At 31.4% G+C, this 22,437-nt stretch overlaps 1 protein-coding gene across 1 annotated transcript in view; it reads left to right on the plus strand.

Moving 5' to 3' along the window:
• Window positions 1–21,383, plus strand: part of LOC144372293 (uncharacterized) — a 75,201-nt gene extending 53,818 nt beyond the window's left edge. The window contains exons 3-5 of the mRNA XM_078035649.1: window positions 10,521–10,647; window positions 16,788–16,866; window positions 19,571–21,383. Of these exons, the coding sequence (XP_077891775.1) occupies window positions 10,521–10,647; window positions 16,788–16,866; window positions 19,571–21,347 (1,983 nt within the window). The 3' untranslated portion in view covers window positions 21,348–21,383. The remainder of the gene's footprint in view (window positions 1–10,520; window positions 10,648–16,787; window positions 16,867–19,570) is intronic.
• Window positions 21,384–22,437: the final 1,054 nt, after the last annotated feature.

Below are 22,437 nucleotides of genomic sequence, written 5' to 3' on the forward strand. Positions count from 1 at the left end.
ATTCTTTCAATTATTCTCTGCAAGAATAAAATAACTCAATGCAGCATCTGCATTCTATATTTCTACAGTTCTCAGATTCTATGAAGTTTGAATGTCATAACTTACTGTGACAGCATCATGTGCTCACTCTCACACTATGTTATCTATATCTATCCATATGTATATCTATCTTTCTAAAATCATTTTAGCTTCTAATGGCTACTGGTATCTTTTCTGTGGTTATAAATGTTTAGATAGATAGATAGATATAGATACAGAGAGTTTGTCTCTCTTAACTCTTTTGAAGGCTGAATCACTACAAAAAATTGGGAAACATGTAACCACAGAAAAGAGACCTATAGCTATTAGAAGCTAAAATGATTCTCTTGCAGCGTTTGTGGAAAGAGTGTGGCTTTGGTAATATTTTGATATTAATCCTCTGTTGTGATAATAAAAACATCCATGTCTATAGAAGAATGAGTTTCTATTATTTTAAACTGTTATATTTGTGATTATTTCCTTTGGTAGCAATGAGAATCTAGGGATTTTTTGCAAGTTTAATTGATGATGTGACAAAAAAAAATTATGCTAAAGTGGTAAGTATCAAATATAAATAGTTGTTGTTCAGGTTGTGCATATATTTGCAAATTATAATTGAAAGCTGCCAATCATATTTTCAGAAACAGAAACAGCACCTTGGTAAAGCAAATTCTTCAAATTTTTCAGTATTTAAACTTTTTTCTTTAATTTCTTAACTTCTGCTTACTATAGATGTGACTTTACGAAGTATTCTATGTTTTATATAACTTCTCACTACTTATTCTTTATAAAGTATTTTGTTATAAAAAACTTTTGAATATATTTTATATTTTGCAGTGTTCACGTGTAGGGCTGATTCTGACAAACTTTCTGAAAATATTTGTTTTTATTTTTAAAGATTGGAGGAATTCTTTATTGCTTCTGTCATCTACTTAAGTGAGAACAGAAAAGTTACTGTTTCATGTTTCTTTCACTTCTTTCTCTGAGTGGATGTATTTGTGTCTCTTTAGTGGTCTTGTTTTTTGTTTGTTTGTTTGTTTCTGAATTGTAGGTTTGTGAGATACTCACCAATGTTTTTAATATGGTGAAAGTAAGATCTTTTTATCTCTTGCTATATTAATTTTGTTCTTTCCTCAAATGAGTAATGACAGAACTTAAAAAGTAGATATTTTCAAGGTCCTCATAATTGAAGTGTGTAAAAATAAGATACTTTAGAGAAAATGAAAAAGTCAACAAAGCATATGCACTTGGGCTTCTGATTAATGTGTATTATGTGGTGAATTTCTGGCAGAATGTTATCTAAAGTGTGTTTTTATTGTGTAAATACAATTTTGAGAGTGAAGATTTAAATTCACAATGGTCACATAGAACTGTTTTTCATCTCTAATGTGTTTTAGAGTTTTCACCAGGGGTATTAAAGGATTTCTATACTTCTTATTATGTAGTGTTAGTGACTTTGGAATTCTCAAATTCACTTTCCTAAAATCTTTAGAAAGCTGAGAGCAAAGTATCTTGTAGAACATACAACAATCAGTACAAAGAATAATATATTTTGTTAGTTTAACCGTACAGCCTAAGTTTTAAAAAGATTAGAAATCTTTATTTTGGTACCATTGATTGAACCTAGGTACACTTAAGCACTGAGCTGCATCCCGAGCTCCTACACCTTTTTAATACTTTTATTAGAGATAGCGTTTTGCTGAATGACTTAGAGCCTTGCTAAGTAACAGAGGCAATATTTGTCCTTGTGATCTTCCTGCCTCATCCTTTCAAGTCACTGGAATTATAGGTGTGTACCACCATGGATAGCATACATTATTAGTCTTATGATTGATACTTGTTTCTCTTTGTTTTATAATAATCTATGATTTTTTTGTACAAAAATTATATGGTGTATTTTGGGATATATAATGTGTACATTAATATTTATAGTAATTGCACAAAGGGTTCAAGAAAATAAACAGTCTGTGGTAAGGTTTTTAGTTTGTATTTAGTAAACAGATATAATATTGACTCCAATTAAGTTGAAATGATAAGATGGAAATTATGATTTTCATAATAGCAACCAGAAAAATAAAATATAGTGTCATTGAAATACTAGGAAAGAATAAGCTGAATGGAATAATTATTTATTTAAAATTATTGATGGGCCCACTAGTCCTAATAGTTCAATATAAGAGATAACTCAAATGTTCTTGAATGTTTAAATGAACAATTGAAGTGCATCCATAAATGACACCTTGCTATGTTACCAAGCCTGTCATTGAACTTGCAATCCAGCAGTACCAGACACCTTTATTGTACGATTATTGGCATGCAACACAACCCATGGCTTAAGAAATTTTCTTTAATAATTGTCTCCTATTAAATTCTTTGATAAAATTATGTGTTTCAAAATCAAGACACTTATAACTGTGTCCTGTGCCTGGTATATTTCCAGTAATTTTTTAACTGAGTTGAATGGGGAAAAATGACTATCAAAGATCAGTGTATGCAAAGAACATCAATAATACAATACAGGTTCTGTGGTTTAAATAACTGCCTCATAATGGTCCATGTATTAGAAGTCCTTTCCTAAGGTTGTTTTATTTAGTCAAAACATAAGAAAGTAATGCCTATTGGGAATTGTTTAGTTCTTGGTAGAGTATGTATTTGGAACAAATTGTTGACACCTGGTGCAATTCTATGCCATGTGTTCCTGCCATAATGTGCTTACTCACTTCAAATATAAAGCTGTAATACCAGTACCATATCAACAAGAATCTCCAGAATTTTTAATTAAAATAAGATTTTTTTTCTATTTGCTACTTGATTATCACAAGTGCTTTTCGTAGCTTAAAACAAAACAAAACAAAAAACTGAAAAATTGTGTAGCTAAATTCATGAACATATATCTTATGTGTTTTTGCAACTCATTTTTTAAAAGATGTTAATTTAAAGTAATGTTTTTTAGTTTTACTATACATGGTAATTTTTTTTCCAATCTTTCAAGAACACTGATGGGTGGGTTTTTCTCCAGACATATGAAATCCAGGGTTATGGATTACATTATTTTAATGCATTTTTTTTTAAATTAAAGAGCCCTTCAAGTGCCTGTACACTTAAGACAGAATTGGAAACCATTGGTTTCCAGTTGAAAATGCTTTAAGTCTCTGTGTTTTCCTTGTGAGCTGTGTAGATTTGTCCACTTCACCCTTTCCTGTGGGGGTTTATAGTAAACAGATTTGCGATGTTGAAAAAAATAAAAGGATGATTTTCTTAAATTTTCAGGTATTTACAAAAACTGTTTGGTGAGGAAGTATTTTTTTCAGTAGATCTATCTTGTTCCCTTGCTTTCATATCAAGAAACTATTTCATAAAAAGAATGTCTAGGTTAGACTAGACTCAAAATTACAAAAGACTACAAATACAAAAAAAATAAATAAACTACGTTGAAGATATACTGTATGTTATGCACAGTTTTTACTATTATCTCATGGTGAGAAATAAAAATGAATCATTTAGCTTAATTTTCAAAACATAGTCCAAATTGATTTACCCAAGTTATACTCTATTAAAAAAATACTTGAGTGTTCTTGAAAGTATTTGAATAGTAAAAAGTAGTTAAAGATATGAAGCTAAAAAATGTGCTTCTATAGCAGAGGTGTAATTTTTTAGTTCATAGAATCCTCGAAAAGTTTTATGTATTTTTTTGGTTTTTTTGGTGCTGGGAATTTATCCCAGGGTCTTTTGCATTCAAGGCAAGTATTATCAATTGAACTATATTAAGAGCCATAGAAATGAAGCATGATTCTATAATCTACAAAAATCATTGAGTTTTTGAGACAGACAGTTGTGATTCTGAGTTCAAAACCTGAATAGCCTCTTACTACCTGTGGTATTGTAAAATTGTATTAATTAACACAATAGACATACAAAGATTCTCTAAAAGAAAAGAAAAAAGATTATATAATGCAAAAATATCTCCAGTTCCATATACTTCCCTGTATCTCAGCAAATTGGCAATTCTCTGTTATAGCTCTCCTTATCAAGAGGTAGTATATCTTTGCCAATATGTGAATAAAAAGTATGGCTATTATATTACATCCAGTAGAATAGGGTAAATATGGAAACCTACTGGTATTGTGATTAGACCTAAAGTATGTTGAATTCTTCCAGTTTTTATCTTTGTAAACTTCATCATCTTAAGAAAAAGAAGCTCATATTAGGATTATAAAGGAGAAGAGACCATGTGGATGAGAATAAAAAGACCAAAATGGACAGTCATCTCTCTTCCAGGAACAGGGTAACCATGTCAAATTGTGGAGCATACATATATAAAATTTCTGCTGAAATCAGAATAGCTCAGATAATCAATATAATTTTGGCTTACTCAAAAACTCTTCATTTGAATTATGAATTAGTAAGTTTTCTGGTAGTTTGTAATACTTCATAGCTTAATACATTTAATAGAAACAGGAAGCCAGAATTCAAAACATAATAATTTCAAATTAAATGCATAGATTTAGGCATGAAAGAAGCACTGAATTTATTTTTCTTGATTTAATGTTAAAAGATCTGTAAAATAATTATGAGTAATGCCAAAATGCATATAGACATTAAAATGTTATTAGTACTTTAACTCACAGCATACTCTACAACAAAAGACAAGCCAGACAACCATAGCTGGATCACTAGGATGAAGGCCCAATGGAAAAATTAAAAAATATATAATTTTTTTTGTTCACAACTAAAAAGTATATACAGACATGAAGATATATGAGGACACTTCCCCCTGGATTTTCATCATCAGTTGTTTGCTCTTTAATATATGAAAAGCTACTATAAGTTATCAGTTTGAAAGAATGGCCGGCTTTAGGCAACTCTCATAGCCTCCTGGGTCTAAAAATATTATTTCTTTCTCATTTGGTTTAAAGGAGAAATAGTGTTAAGGAAAACATGTTTTCTCAACTCTGATAAGAAAGCAGAATTTCAGTCATTCAATTTTTTGCAGAGTAGGAAACCACATCGCTTAATATATACTTTTGATGTCGCAGCCACTTGCCATATGTAGCTAATGAGTTCTTGGAATATGGCTGGTCTACCTTGAAAAGTATTAGAAGTAGAAAAAAGTGTGAGATTTGAAAGTTTAATGAAAAACACATGTAGTTAGCTAACAATTTTCATTGTTTCTCTATTAGAATAATAAAATTATGAATAATATTGGGTTAAAATATAAATAATTTTCCTAGAAATTATAATCATAATTTTATGTAATAAAATATTTAAATTATTTTATATCTTAAATTATTGTATAGTACAAATTATTTGTTGTAACATAAATTATAAAAATTTATAGACATTTATTTATTATTATAATTATTTATTTTACTTATGGCATCTAAATCTCAGTTATACATATTTATCATTTTATTTTTTAAACTATGCACGATGCTATAGAAGATTATCTACTTTTTCTAAACTCTAGCTGCATCAAAATTCCTGAACAAGAGCTGAGTGCATTTTGCATACCTGAAATGCTAGTGATTCAGAAAAATAAAGAAAGTTAATCACAAGCTTAGGGTCAGCCTCAAAGACTTAGTGAGATTTTGGCAAAAAAAAAAAAATGAAAACAACTGGAGATGATCCTCAGTGATGCATCACTGGGTCTATCCCTGGAACCAACCAACCAAACAAGCCTCATTTAGCCAGAGTATGAAGGTTTTGAAACCCAAATATGTAAAGTAATTCTCACTATATTATTTGCATTTGTCAATCTGTTATTGGCATTATTGTCCCTGATAATTGATATGACATTATATTCAACATTAAATATTTATGTCCCATTCTATGGCCAGGTCTTCTAGTACTTAAAAGGCTCTGTCTGAGAGGGAATATAATTAATAGTTCATTATTTTGGGGTCCTAAAGCCTTAGTTGAAATTGTTTCACCTGGCACTCAGAGGCAGAGGAGTCTGATGTTGATATTTTCTTTATTCAGGTAAAAATTATTTAATCAGAAGTGATTGGGGTAATAATTATTGAATCAGAGCAACAACCAAAGAATAGAGGGTAGGCTTCAAAATATGGGAGAAAATTCATCTCTGTCTCAGGCAGATCTCTTGATCCATCTCCAGGTTTTGTGATGCCTGGGTATCTCTTTCACAAGCCTTTTCCCTCTTACTCTCAGGGTATTTTTTAAAAAAATATTTATTTATGTATTTTTAGTTTTAGGTGGATACATTAGTTTGTTTTTATGTGAGGCCGAGGATTGAACCCATTGCCACATGCATCCTAGGCAAGCAGTCTACCAGAGCCATAACCACAGGCCCTCGAGAATTTTTAAAAATGATAAGTCTGCAGGGCTCGACATTATGAAGCAGAAGAAGGGGGTTGAGTATAAGTAGTCCGAACTAATTGTGAGAACCTAGGCTTTCCTGACATCACCTTTTTAATCTTTTAACTCTACTCTAAATTTGATAAAGCTCAATATACTGCCACCTCTGGCCTAAGAATGGGGTTGACTGTGAGGATTCTACTTTTTTGTCCTGTTCCAGATTGGTGACCTCTTCCTGGCCTGAAAGTAACTGTGTTTTCTTGCCTACACCGCTTCAGAGTGGATTTTATAGACAGGATCAGGACATGAGAATTTTGACTCATGTAAATAATTCATATTTGGAGGAGCTGTGGTCCAGGAAATTTTCAGTTTCTCTTTCCTTACCAGGTGGCACCCACTATTTAAAGTGCATTTTCCAAATGTGTGGTAAGCATGATTTTCCTAAATGTCATCTTTTCTCAGCTAATTCACTATATTATGAAGTATGGTTCTATTCTCTTTCAAATAGCACATAGTTTTAATTCATCTTTTTCTTGGTTTTGGATGGAATTTTTAAAAGTGAATGAGTGTGTATGTGCATGTGTATGGTTGTACTTTTACATGAGAGGAACATGGAGTTATGAAACACTTTAAAAAATATTTGTACCTAATGTTGTGTGTGAAGATGCATGTTCAGAGTCTCAGAATTTCAGTAGGCTGAAGCAAGAGGATCAATATATTGAGAATTAAAAATAAAAAGAGGAGGTGGATGTTGCTCAGTGTGTAGACACTGCTGAATTTAATCTTTAGTATTAAAATTAAAAACATCTTTGAACCTTTTGTTTATTTGTCCTTCATAAGCATAGATAGCAAGTTTGGGGTCCCCTTAAGAAACTTTAGAGTTGGGGCTGGGGATGTGGCTCAAGCGGTAGCGCACTCGCCTGGCATGCCTGCGGCCCGGGTTCGATCCTCAGCACCACATACAAACAAAGATGTTGTGTCCGCCAATAACTGAAAAATAAATATTAAAATTCTCTCTCTCTCCTCTCTCTCTCCCTCTCTCTTTAAAAAAAAAAAAAGAAAGAAACTTTAGAGTATGATGTCTCTTAAGTGTCTGCCATGTCTTTGAGTGGCCATGGTGTAAAAATTACATGAAGCTAACCCAAGGTGTTCACAGCTCCCCTGTTGAATTACCTAGAGAATACCAACCTGGGTGTAATCCTCTTTTCCTACAGAGTACCTTGTGGTCAGAGAATGGGGCACCTTTTTTGACTAGATGAATACTCTAGATACTCTAAAGATTACAGAGATATCTTTTGTAGGATTCATGTAAATATCAAATATTGAAATATTAATATTATTTTCCTCAAATGTTAGGTTCAGCTCCACAGAAATACATTGCTGCTCAGATCCATTGATTTTGTAACTGAAAAGAAAGGCAAATATGATTTTTGACTTCCATTTTCTTACTCACCTAGGGAAGATTTTTTTATAATGTGCCAGAATTTGAAAGGAGAATAAACTGTAGCAACGATGTAGCAAAAAAAAAAAAAATAATAATCCTACTGTGTTTGTGCAGATGTCTTCACGGAAAAACTCACTATATGCTAATTGGAAGACATAATGTAGTGCCTCATGTTTGGGGTGGTAATTATATGGATTGACCATCTCTCACTTATTCTAATATTTTTATTACATATAAAATGTAATTTGTCACTAATATTTGAAATGTTTAAAAAAAAGTTTCCAAAGAGAAAAGATAGAGTTAAATTTCAAATCAAATTGTATTCAAACTAAGGTAATTTTTTGAGCCTGTAAAAGAACATCATTGAAGGTTAAGTAAGATTTTAGTTGTATCTATGGCTATAATTTTCCTTGATGTGGGGCTATTTCTAGAATGTCAGGTTAGAAAAATTCAGAGATAGGCAATGCATGCATCCAAAATCTTAGGCTGTCAAGTTTTTTTTTTTTTTTTTTTTTTTTAAGAAATAGAAAATAAGTAAGGTGAAATTAAAATGGACCAAAGAAGGTTAGAAAATTCATAAAATTCTGGGCACATTAGGCCATGCCAGTAATCACAAAACCTGGAGGTTGAAAAAGAAAGATCAAACCTGAAGTTCAGTGTAGCAACTTAGTGAGACACTGTCTCAAAAAAAAAAAAAAAAGAAAAGAAAAGGCCTAGAATATATCTTAGTTGTAGAATGCCCCCTTACCAAAAAATAAATCAAAATTCCAGATGAAGATTCCTTTATCCTAAGCCAACAAATACTTAGGAGTTTTAAGAAAATTGTCTGTATGTTGTTTTGGGTTGACATGAGATGGCTTAATATTCTAAGGGTTTCACATAAAGGAGAGAGAGACTTAAGATTCACTTTTTTTTTAAACAAATATTTTGTTCTTACCCCTGAATATAAAGGTGTTCAATTAATTTTTTTATGGACAACAATGTGAATATTCTGATTGAGTTTCTAAACCATCATATTTAAAATAGTGAGGATCTTCTAAATCATATTGGGAATGGAGCTCTTCTTTAGTAGAACAGAAAAATTGGAGGTAATATCTTCAACCAGTTATTTCCTAAAATGGCGTATAAGGTGTCCCATTTTTCTCTGTCATTTTTTATATTCTATGCAAGGTTTCAATTGTCAAGTTCCCTATTTATATAATTTATAAGAAGCGGGTATACATAAGTGTGTTCTTTTTTATCAGAATAAGTAACTTGTTTGTGTAGATGTAGAGACCCCTAATTTATAGGAAATGAATCATAAATATAAATATTATTCTATTCTGGGACTTGAAACTGGCACTTTATTTAGGAAAACTTTATAGGCATAACACCAGCCTTGTGGGATATGTACTAGATGTTATCATAATTGAATTATGAGACTACTAATTGTTGAAATTTTGGTTGTTGTTCACACATTTAGTATCAATAGTGGTTGCAGAGTCAGGAGTCGTGGCTCACACCTGTAATCACAGTGATGTAAAAAAATGAGATAGGAAGAAAGTAAATTTGAGTCCAATCTCAGTAATATAGAGACCCTAAGCAACTTTGTAAGCCCATTTATCACAATTAAAAAAATAAAATAAAAACTTCTTGAAATGCATTTCAGGGGTAGAGAGCTCCTGGGTTAAATCTCTAATTAAAAAAAAATAATGCTGTTTCAGAAGAAAGACATCACATAGAATGTAAAACTAACTTCATGTATGTGTTGGTTCACTAGTGATAAGTGAGACCCTGGAAAAAGATGTATTTCTATGTAGTCAGGGAGGCATTTAGGGTGCCAGAACCTTTCAGAATTTTTGTTCTTAATTTCTTAGTATTCTCTCACTTTCTACTTTGAAATGAGCCAGGTGAGGATACAGTTTCACAGAGTGGTTATACAAATCTGGGAATGTGAAACCTGATGTATCAGTTTCCTTATGAACTGAGAGATTAACAGTCTGTTCACTTAATTTTTTTTTTATTTTTATTTTTTGTTATATAACTTTGTTTCATGTAGTTCAAGTTGACCCAAGTACCCAAGTGTTTTGTAATAGTTTGATAGTTAAAAATTTTATCGTTTTAGAAGTGTGATATTGTGGTCGGCAGAAGTAAAAATATTTTTTTTAAGATAGTATAGATTTATGGTATGTTTAAATAATGAGAAGATAGACAACTTTGGAGATAACCATTCAAATACATATGTGGTCTGTTGAAAGTTTTGGTGTGTCTTTAGTGATCTCTTATGTCTTCAACACGCTAAGGTGACCACTGTTGTATAAGTATAGTTATTACTTATATTTTTCCTATGTATTTCTCAAGTATCATTGCTTTGTTGTGCTTTTTTTGAATATTCAATAACTAATTGCAACTATTATTTATCTTTTGGAATTATGTTGGATCTTTTCCACTTTTTTGCTTCAGTGTTTTGCTTCTCATGTGTTGCTCCCTGGATTTCATTATACCAAATTTATCCACCAATTTTACTGCTTATAACAAATTATTGGCACTGGGGTTATAGCTCAGTTGGTAGAGTGCTTCCCTTTCATGCACAAGGCCCTGGGTTCAATCCCCAGCACCATAAAAAAAAGTATCTTATTGAACGGTGACATCACTACCATATGTGAAAACCACTCTTTTAACTCATTAAAATTTTTGTGAAGTTAAATACTGTGTCATAAATCATATTGTTTATGTGATGTGTATTTATTCATTTTTGCTTCAGGAACCATTGACATTAAGGGATGTGGTCATTGATTTTTCAGAAGAGGAATGGAAATGCCTGGACCCTTCTCAGCAGACTTTATATGGAAATGTGATGTTAGAGATCTGTAGACACCTATGCTTTATTGGTGAGCCTAAATTTTATTCAGAACTTCTAATTTAAAACCAATATTTAATTTTTTAACTGTATAGTGTATCTTATGCCAGCTTCTATTTTGTATGAAAAAGTTTTAGTTTCTTGTTTTTTAGGACAAAGATTGGGCATTTGTTTTTATAGAAAAGAAAGTGTTTAATATTTTTCTTTATCTTTAACTTATCATTTCTAATTAGTGCTCACAATGTAGAGAATAAAAATGGTTTCAAATTATTTTACTGTTTTTGTCTGAAAAAATATTTGGAAAATAATTGTATAGAATATTAAGGGTGTTTTATCTTTATTTTTTTCTATGGAAGAAAATATTAAAAAGCCTTCTGTAGTTATCAAGAAAATAACAAAATGTGACATACTCCATTTTCCATCAAAAACATCTTGCTCTCTGTAAGTTATCCTTGGTCAACTTTCTTTCCCCCAAAAAAATAATCTTGGAATTTGAAGAGAAAATTGACAGCAGACATATATCAAAGTGGGAAAAAAATCAATGAAGCAAAGAATACAGATAAGAGGTTCAAATGTCAAAGAGGAATTCACATTTAAAAATGTTAATTGATAAGCTAAAATCTGACACAAAAAATTAATTTTTTCAAGCCTAGGTTTATTTCTGTTGCAATAATTAAAGAGCATTGCATGCTCTATGTTTATCATGCATATGAATGATTTAAGCTCTTTTTGTTCTCCAGTGATCTTCCTACATTCAAATACACAAAGCATTGTTAAAAAAAAAAAAAGACAGAGTCAAGAGGCAGGAAAGGTGGGATAATGGCAAGGAGGCCAAGCTGTCTCATTTCAATAGGTTAATTTAGTTCATTGGCATCACTACTACATATTGTTCATTTTATTACTAGGGAGGTTACCAACTTAGCAACATTATGTACCTTATTCCTCAGTTATATACTAAGTTGTAATGTGCAATGTTAGGAGTTTTGTGTAGCTCTCAAGAAAGTCCGTTGTATAAACTTACTGTTATGTAGACAGTTTTAGGCTCAGTGAAACATTGTGCTTATCTATAAAGAGAGTTATTTTATTCCCAGTAGCTGTGTGCCAGAGATCATATTTGAGGCTGATAACACTCTAGTGAAGAGCATTTTCAAGCAGGGAATTGACATAGCACCTTGACATTGCACATGTATTTTTTTTTTATTTTTCTGCCATGTAATAAATAGCAGTATTTCATAATACCTGCTCCTAATGGTTATGTAAGTATAGCTGATCAATGTGGTTTAAAGAAGAATTTTCAGGGCTGGGGCTGTAGTTTAGTGGCAGAGGGCTTTCCTCACATTGTGCAGTACTGTGTTTGATCGTTAGCACTACATAAAAATAAACAGATATAATAAATGCATTCTGTCCACCTATCACTACAAAAAAAGTAAAAAGATTTATTTTTGTTGTAATACAATTATCCAGAATTTTGTGGGTTACATTTTTCTAATTCTTTTTTTTTTTTTTTTTTAGTTTCACTCTATAGAGAGCTTCAGTGTTGTTCATTAGGTTTTCTCACATTCGTGATATTGTTTTTGTTTTTGTTTTTAAAGAGAGAGTGAGAGAGAGAGGAGAGAGAGAGAGAGAGAGAGAGAGAGAGAGAGAGAATTTTTAATATTTATTTTTTAGTCTCGGCGGACACAACATCTTTGTTGGTATGTGGTGCTGAGGATCGAACCCGGGCCGCACACATGCCAGGCGAGCGCGCTACTGCTTTAGCCACATCCCCAGCTCCGTGATATTGTTTTGATTTCTATACCTATATGTTATAATTGAACAGAAATTATCATGATTTGTCACTTTAGGAAAACATTAGTTGAAGTTAAACTGCACGTGAACCATGTTCCAATTTTCAATCAATTTTGCTATGATTTTTTTACATGTATAAATATTAACCCTTTTTATATATGATTTTATATAATACATTGATTGTTTCTACTCAGTTCTTGTGCTTAATCATATAATGTATTTAAGTTTATATATTTATACATACACACACACACACACACACACACATACACACACACACACATACAGTGGATTGAACTCACTTTTAGTTTACAATAGACTCTGGCTAAGTGGCTGAAGCTGAAATTATATTTTCATGCCTCAGACTTTCTTCCAAGTTGCTAGAATTAATGGCATATTCATTATCTCTCTACATATGAATCTGTTCTTTTGTCTAGGAGTAAGACTTTAGTATTTTAAAGGTACCATAAAGATGATTCCAGTTTTGTTTATCTTTTATGTATTTGTCAAATTTTTAATTTTGATAAAAATTGTATACTGTATAACTTTCCAGAACTTACTGTCTTATATATTTTGAATTTACTGCTCAGTAGTATTCATATAAATTGTTTTGTAAGATTTTTTTTTCTAGAATGTGTGTATCACATATAAAGTAAATTTATTTTTTCCTCCAAACAATTGATTCTTTGTCTCACCTTTTCATCCCTGATGCCATTCTTTTTGGTGTCTATATTTGGCTACAGTAGATATCTCTCATACATAGAGTTACCTGGTATTTGTTTTTTTTTTATTGATATTACTATTTCACTTAATATACTATCTTAAAAATTGATCATTTAAATATTATACAATTTCTTATCTTTGTAAAATTTTAAGTTTTCATATTTCATTTCAAATCGCCTACATGTAGTCATGTGAAATGTAATTTGATTTGTTTGCCACATTGGTCTCTATTGAATGTTTTTTTAATGAGAATAGGTCTGTAAATATATTTTGATTTGACCATCAAGTTGAGGGCTAATTGATATGCTTTTAGTTTTATTACTCATGTCTTCCTCATTTAACCTCAAGTTAATATGCTCTATTGAATATTGTAACTTTTATTGTATTTATATAAGAAAGCATTTTTTTATTTTAATATGTGTAGTTATGTATGTACCCAGGATATTCCATAGAATTGTTCAAATAACTTATTTTGTACATGCAAAAATAATATTGATTTTTTGATTGGTATTACATGGACTTCATAGATTACTTTGGGTGCTTTAGGCTTTTTTTCTGTAACAGAGGTGTTTACCCTCTGAGCCACATCTACACCCCTTTTTTGGGAAGGTTACTGAGGATTGACCTTAGGGGCACTTGCCCACTGAGCTACATCCCAAGCCCCATTTTGTATTTTATTTAGAAACATGGTCTCCTTCAGTTGCTTACCACCTTGTTTTGATGAGGCTGGATTTGAGCTCACAATCCTGCTGACTCCCAAGCTTCTTGAATTAAAAGTGGGTGTTATCATGCTTGGCTGGCAGATGTTTTATATATCATTTTGTTACAATGTCTAGGTAAGTTGCTTAGGGCCTTGCTTAATTGCTGAATTTGGCTTTAAACTCATATTCATAAATTTTAAATATCATTTTTGCTTTTGATTTCTGACTTATTATGTTAGAATGCAACTTCAATATTGTAATATCTGTTAACATTTGTTTTGTGCGTTTAACCTTATTTCTTTTGAATAATATTCCAGAGACTACAGAGAATATTGCCTCTGTAAACCAAAATGGTTTTTAATGTTATTTGAAGGTTTTTTTTTTTTTAATTCCTTGGGTAATAATGCAATTCTATTTTTTATTCTTTGCATTAATTGGGGATTGATGTCTTCTATTATTATGTTTTTGCTTTCTATGATGTTGAATTTTGTCTTTTCTTTCTGTAGATGAAAAACATTTTTGGAGTTACAAATATAATTCCATATGATTGTATTCTAAGCATTTGGCATATTTATTTTTATATAATATTCTACTTTGTCTCTTATTTATATAAATATTATCAACAATTTTGAATGTAATATTTGTTTTATCCTTTTGTTTTTAATCTTTCTGTGACTTTATATCTAAAGAGAATTTTTGTAGATTTAAATCTGACATACTTAAAATATTTTTAAGTTTAATCTTGTTGGTCATATTGTGTTTTGATTAGTTTTTTTTCAAAATTGTTTGATATTGAAATTAGTGATGAGGAAAAACTTCTATAGTTATCAAATTTTGTTGATTTCTTATATTTTTTTCTACTATTAAAATATGCCTTAACGCATAGCTCATACATTTTTATGGTGATAATTTACTTTTTTCTATTTTTTTATCCTTGATGTTTATTTTGTCATTACTTTGTAATTATTTAAGTGCTTAAAAACTGTAGAATGAATTGGAAATTACATTCTTATATTCTTAAATGAATATACAACCAGTGTAACTCCACATAATAGATTGTTATAATTTATGAATGTATGATATATGAAGATACATTCTACTGTCATGTATAACTAAAGGAAAATTAATGAAAAAATAAAGTACTTAGTTTGCACTACATTTTATTCAGAATTTATTGATTTTCTAAAACAGTCAATTTCTTTACATGTGTTGCCATGATTTGTTTGATGCCACACCTGCTTTTCTAATTTATACTAATTAGCAAATATTTATGATAATTTTTATGCTTTAGTTTTCCACATTCTATTGTAGAATGAAATGTTTTACATACAACAATGAAAGTATAATAAAATATATATTTGTATATATTTTTCTTTTCCACAAGAGCTTGCAAATTTTATATGATTTCTGTTGTGCAGAATATTTTATTGCAAATATTCTACTGATTATTTCTCTTACAGCAGGTAAAGAAGTAAAGCAATTTTTGAATATTTTCATATCTTTAAAGATGTATTTTTCATAAAATTCAAAAAAATGATATTGGTAGATAAAGTATTCTAGGTTCATATTTTCTTTTTCTTTCAACATACATATCTATATATCCCAATTCTTTTCTGGAAGTCTTCTAAAAAGAAATCAAATGTTAATCATAAAAGAATATCTTTGTAAATAAAATTTCTTTTTTTATATCTTTTGATATCAATTATTTTTTGAAGAGTTTTAAAAGTTTGGTTATAAATTTACTAACTTTTTTCATTTATTTATTTAGAATTCAACTCAGAGGCACTCAACCATTGAGTTACAACACCATCACTATTGTGTATTTCATTTAGAGACAGGTTCTCACTGAGGTGCTTACTGCCTCATCATTGCTGAGTCTGTCTTTGAACTCCTGATCCTCCTTTCTCAGCCTCCCGAGATACTGGGGTTAATGTTATGCACGACTGTGTCTAACACTAACTGTGTCTTTTAATTAATTCTAGCATTTGATATATTTTATTCCTCAAATTTTTAATTCATGAGACTGTGTGTGTCAGGGGAGGAGTGCTGGGAATCAAGCCCAGCCTTTTGCATGTGAGTCAAGCAATCTACCATCTAAAATGTATCCCCAACCTGAGACATTTTTAAATGAATATTTCCAGTATATAATTTCTACTTTTTCTGTTCCTATTTTTCTGTATTTATTTTCAACTTTCTACATTTTTATTTAGTTTAATAAATATCTTTCAAGAGGTTATTGTGCATTGCTTAGATAATTAACAACATCAATTTTCCAACTCTCAACTTTTGGTTTGCTTGAGTAGATTATACCCTTTATTGTGTGAGCTATTATTTTCATTGAGATTTTTCTATTTAAAATATGTTAAAGTTAATCATTATAGTCATTTTGGAAAATATTTGGAAGTTACAATGTAAACAAAAACAGGTCATGTGCAATGATATATAAATGTAATTCCATATAATTGGGAATCTACGGCAGTGGAATGCCAGGTTAAAATAAATTTTAGCATTGTTGTAATAAACTGTCTCAAAAAAAGTATAAACATAGAAAGGTCTATGGATGTATTTTAGTGATAGAATATCACTGTGTTTAATCCTAAGAAATGCTTCCCAAAAAGATAAAAAGAGAAAAAAAAATAAGAGATTTATTTTCTGCAACATTTGAGTCACAGGTGGAGTTCAAATATGTTGAAGTGAAGGGCTTTGATTATGATATCAGTCAGTTTGAATGTTGTCATCATCTGTGGTGCTACAAATTCTTAAGATGATTTTCAAAGTTCTCACAGCTTTTGTCAGCATATTATAGTAAATTCTATATATTTCTTGAGTAATAATGGCTTTAAATTATTCTGTTCTGGTGCTATGCCCCTTCCCCATCTTGATAAGTTTTTATATATTTGCAGAGTCTATTTTCCATAGTGTTATAAGTGGAATAACTTGCTATTTTAATTTATTTCAGGTATGACTTCTAATCCAAACCAAGAATTTTCAGAAGAAGAAGAAATAAAATATTTTGTGCAAAACTTGATAAAGAGCAGGTATGGATACCAAGACAGTTATATACTTAATTTTAAACAAGAAATAGAAATTAAAAGAGAGGAAAGTTCAAAAAATTTTAATAAACAGGAAAAAAATAATGAAAATTATTTATACACAAAATTACAAATTAATCAGGTTACATTATTACAAACATCTCAGAAGACTGACTCCTCAACTTGTGACAGCCACTTCTTGTTTGGTTAAAATATTTAAGTACATTATTGTAATTTTAAATATTCTGTATAAAACCACTACAATGCACAGTATTTTCAAATGCAAAAACATGTATCAACCTACATATACATTCAATGTTTACAGGCCATTATAAAGCTGAGTCTTTAAAATACCTTCAGGAAAATAAAGACTCAACCAGTTTTGGAAGCTTTATAAATAAAACTAGAATAGAAATGAGCATTTTAGTGAAAAAAATCTAAACAGCAATAAAATGCTTATTAATCAGTTATGTTTTAACTTTTAATAATCTATGTGATTGCACATTAGATAAAAGTCTACGGATCACTAATACAAAATTGCAATATTCTAATCTGTTTTATGAAGTTATAACAAGGTGATTTTCTACACAATATAGACAAATTGTCTCATCATTTAAACACCTGTATAGTATTTTTACTTAGAGACAAGAAAAATATTCAGATTAAGGAGAAATGGAAATGCTGCAATAAGCCTCACTAGGACTTTCTGTTGAAAAGAACTATTGATTAATTGAATATTTTTAAGGTGAAAGTTTGGTAGCCATTGCTTTTTAAATGCACTAATAATTAATAAAAGAGAAGAGAAGCAGCGATGTACTTCTAAAACACATCAAATAAGCATACAGCTCATCTGTCATGTACAGCAACTGAAACAAAGGAAAGACTCAGGAACTTCTAGCACAGTCTCCCAGAAAACCCAAAGCCCAAATGGCATGCAGGAATGCATCACACCTCAAAAGTAGACATGGGGGTCTTATGACAACAACGTAAGTCTTCTGACACTCTTCTGGGATCATACTGAGGAGTAGAAAATATGCCTGGTGCATAAGCAGTAGGGAAGGTGTGGGGCTAATGAAGAACAATGAAGGACTAAAGCTTGTAATTGTAAAACTTTTAAGACAATTAAAACAGCCACATTGGTGAGGTAAGACCACCTTTGAATGGGGCATGTCTTACCATGAAATTTCTCCTCCTTAGGGAACAAAGATCTATAATGTCTTTGTCAATCCATGATTCGTTCTACTGTGTCAGGATAGCATTTTTGTAGACTCTTCTTCCTTAAACTTGATGGTTTGAGTCAAGATTGCTTGTAAATATTTATAATTTGAATTCAACTTGAAGCACTCTTTGTGTAGTTACCTATCTATTCATGACTTACAAATTATCATAATCACTCCATGTCATGGGACCTCAAGCATTCCACCTGAGTCATTTCCTTTTGGAAAGTGATGAGCCACCTGAAAAAAAAAATGAATATCTGAAATAAATAAATAAAGGAATATGACACAAGGCCATAACTTATGATAAAAGAGGTAAAGCACCTTATAGATTCTCTAGACCACATAAGATCTAAAGAAAGATGACTAGATAATTTTTCCATTCTTTATTTAAGGGAGTGTACATCAAAGGTAGGAATAAAATATCAACAGTAAAATTCTTTCTTTAGACATGTAGATTGGCATTTTAGCAAGTCTCACCCATCTATATGATGCTGTGGCTATGTGGCTCCAATGGATGATACCATCTCCAGGACCATGCTGAATTTAGACAAAGCTAGGTAGTATATAACATGTATTGGATAGTCCCAAACAAGCTGGATTTCAACTGTGAGTTCCCAGATACCAGTCTTTTTCTCCTAATGGATTCCATGCTTTAAAAAAAACAATTCATGCAGAGTTTATAGATATCTTTCAGCAGATCCATCTGACATGCACTGCTTTATCTTTCATATCAACAGGGATTTTGACCAGTCTCCAAGTGAATACCCAAAATATCTATGCATTCTGTGGTTGTGGGTGGAATGAGAAAAACTTTCCAAGTTTAAGATCCAGAGACTTCCTGGATCCTATACACGTCCCCAGTGAACTAAATCTTAGGCCATAGCACTACTCATCTATGCATCTCAAGGAATATGTTTTCAACAAATCCAGAATATTTTCTAACTGATTTCAGTGAGCTAGTTACATAGAAAGAATTTTAACAACACCCTCAGTGATATATATTTTTGCTGGAAAATTGAGCAGCCCAGCTCAGATGCAGTTTGGTCTTTGGTTAATGAAAATGTTCTGGCACATAAGTGCCATGTTTAGGTTCCTGTGCCTTCAGGAATTCCTGCAAATTAAAACCAAACAATAGTGTGTTTGAGGCAAGTTGGAACTGTAGGGATATGGGGCATTGGCTAAGCTGGAAAAAGACAACAACACATATGGCAGTCATATCTGAGGACTCATGTGTGCTTTTAAATATATCTGCACAGCATTTTGTAATTATACCCTTCCTCTGAAAGATACAAAATTTTCTATGTAGTCAAGTTCATTCTTCAGTTAGTGGAATAATTTGAAATGCACCATTTTGTAAATATCCACAAATATTTCTGTTCAGGACCTATAGACAATCTCTACACAAAGTATTCAGCAGTATGTTAGATTTGGTGTAAAACAATGTAAATTCTGTGAAAGTCATTAAAATTTCCCTCTTTTTTAAATCCTAGAAAACACCCATGTGATCAGTTAAAAGAGCTTTACAATGATAAATGTGAAAAAGTTTTTAATCCATGCCCCAAATTTATTTATCCAAGCTTTCATAATCAAGAGACAAATTACAGATATAAGGTATGTAAAAGCCTTTTTAATAAAACTACAAGAATTCCTGACCTCCAGAGAATTAATTTTGGTGGGAAGCCCTACAAGTTTAAAAAATATGTAAAAGCATTTAAAGATCCCTCAATTGTTTCTCAGAGCAGTGATAAATCCTCCATAAGTAAAGAATGTGAAAAATATTTTACTCAAATTCCATCCATTACTAAAAACCATAGGCTTTACAATGAAGATATACCCTACAAATTGAAGAAATATGAAAATGTCTTCAAGTGTTGCTCAAACCTTTTTAAACACTACAGTAATTATACTAGAGAGAAAATCTGGAAATGTAAAGAAAGTGTCAAAGTTTTTAATCAAAACTCACACCTTACTGAACACCAGAAAATTTATACTGGAGAAAAGCCATACAAATGTACAGAATGTGAAAAAGCTTTTAATGGAAAATCACACCTTAATCAACACCAGAGAATTCATACTGGAGAAAAACCATACAAATGTAAAGAATGTAGCTGGGCTTTTAGTGGAAAATCATGCCTTAATCTGCACCAGAGAATTCATACTGGAGAAAAGCCATACAAATGTACAGAATGTGGCAAAGCTTTTAATCGAAAATCACACCTTACTCAACACCAGAGAATTCATACTGGAGAAAAGCCATACAAATGTAAAGAATGTGGCAAAGCTTTTAATTATACACTAAGCCTTACTCAACACCAGAGAATTCATACTGGAGAAAAGCCATACAAGTGTAAAGAATGTGGCAAAGCTTTTAATTATACACTAAGCCTTAGTCGACACCAGAGAATTCATACTGGAGAAAAGCCATACAAATGTACAGAATGTGGGAAAGCTTTTAATCAAAAATCACAACTTACTGAACACCAGAGACTTCACACTGGAGAAATGCCATATGAATGTAACGAATGTGGCAAGGCTTTTAATCGAAAATCACACCTTACTCAACACCAGAGAATTCATACTGGAGAAAAGCCATACAAATGTAAAGAATGTGGCAAGGCTTTTAATTCAAAATATTACCTTAGTGAACACCAGAGAATCCATACTGGAGAAATTCCATACAAATGTAAAGAATGTGACAAAGCTTTTAATCTAAAATCAGGCCTTACTAAACACCAGAGAATTCATACTGGAGAAAAGCCATACAAATGTAAAGAATGTGGCAAGGGTTTTAATCTAAAATCAGGCCTTACTCAGCACCAGAGAATTCATACTGGAGAAAAGCCATACAAGTGTAAAGAATGTGGCAAAGCTTTTAATTATAGACTAAGCCTTACTCAACACCAGAGAATTCATACTGGAGAAAAGCCATACAAATGTACAGAATGTGGGAAAGCTTTTAATCAAAAATCACAACTTACTGAACACCAGAGACTTCACACTGGAGAAATGCCATATGAATGTAAAGAATGTGGCAAGGCTTTTAATCGAAAATCACACCTTACTCAACACCAGAGAATTCATACTGGAGAAAAGCCATACAAATGTAAAGAATGTGGCAAGGCTTTTAATTCAAAATATTACCTTAGTGAACACCAGAGAATCCATACTGGAGAAATGCCATACAAATGTAAAGAATGTGGCAAGGCTTTTAATCAAAAATCAGGCCTTACTAAACACCAGAGAATTCATACTGGAGAAAAGCCATAGAAATGTAGAGAATGTGGCAAGGGTTTTAATCTAAAATCAGGCCTTACTCAGCACCAGAGAATTCACACTGGAGAAAAGCCATAGAAATGTAAAGAATGTGGCAAAGCTTTTAATTATAGACTAAGCCTTACTCGACACCAGAGAATTCATACTGGAGAAAAGCCATACAAATGTACAGAATGTGGCAAAGCTTTTAATTGAAAATCACAACTTACTCAACACAAGAGACTTCACACTAAAGAAATGCCATGTGAATGTAAAGAACGTGGCAAGGCTTTTAATCGAAAAATCACACCTTACTCAATACCAGAGAATTCATACTGGAGAAAAGCCATACAAATGTAGAGAATGTGGTGAGGGTTTTAATCTAAAATCAGGCCTTACTCAGAACCAGAGAATTCATCCTGGAGAAAAGCTATAGAAATGTAAAGAATGTGGCAAAGCTTTTAATTATAGACTAAGCCTTACTCTACACCAGAGAATTCATACTGGAAAAAAGCCATACAAATGTAACGAATGTAGCAAAGCGTTTAATTCAAAATCTCAACTTAGTGAACACCAGAGAATCCATACTGGAGAAATGCCATACAAATGTAAAGAATGTGGCAAAGCTTTTATTCAAAAATCACATCTTACTGGAAACCAGAAAATTCATACTGGAAAAAAGCCATACAAATGTAAAGAATGTGGTAAAGCTTTTAATAAAAGATTATACCTTACGCAACACCAGAGAATTCATACTGGGGAGACACCATACAAATATCAATGTTGTAAAGCTTGTCATTGAAAGTCACTCCTTAGTCAACACCAGAGACTTCGTATAGGAGAAAAGCCATACAAATGAAAAGAATGTGGCAAAGTTTTTAACCAAAAATCATACATTATTTGACACCAGAGAATTAATACTGGGGAAAAGCCATACTATTGTAAAGAATATGGCAAAGCTCTTTATCAAAGATCACACATTTTTCAACTCCAGAGAATTCGTAAGGGGAGAAACCGTACAAATGCAAAGAATGTGGCAAAGCTATTGTATTATGAAAAGTATTGTTGTTCACCAAATATTCATACTGGATAAGAGCCATGTCAA

The sequence above is a fragment of the Ictidomys tridecemlineatus genome (genome assembly GCF_052094955.1).
Source record: "Ictidomys tridecemlineatus isolate mIctTri1 chromosome 12 unlocalized genomic scaffold, mIctTri1.hap1 SUPER_12_unloc_1, whole genome shotgun sequence".
NCBI classification, from domain to species: Eukaryota; Metazoa; Chordata; class Mammalia; order Rodentia; family Sciuridae; genus Ictidomys; species Ictidomys tridecemlineatus.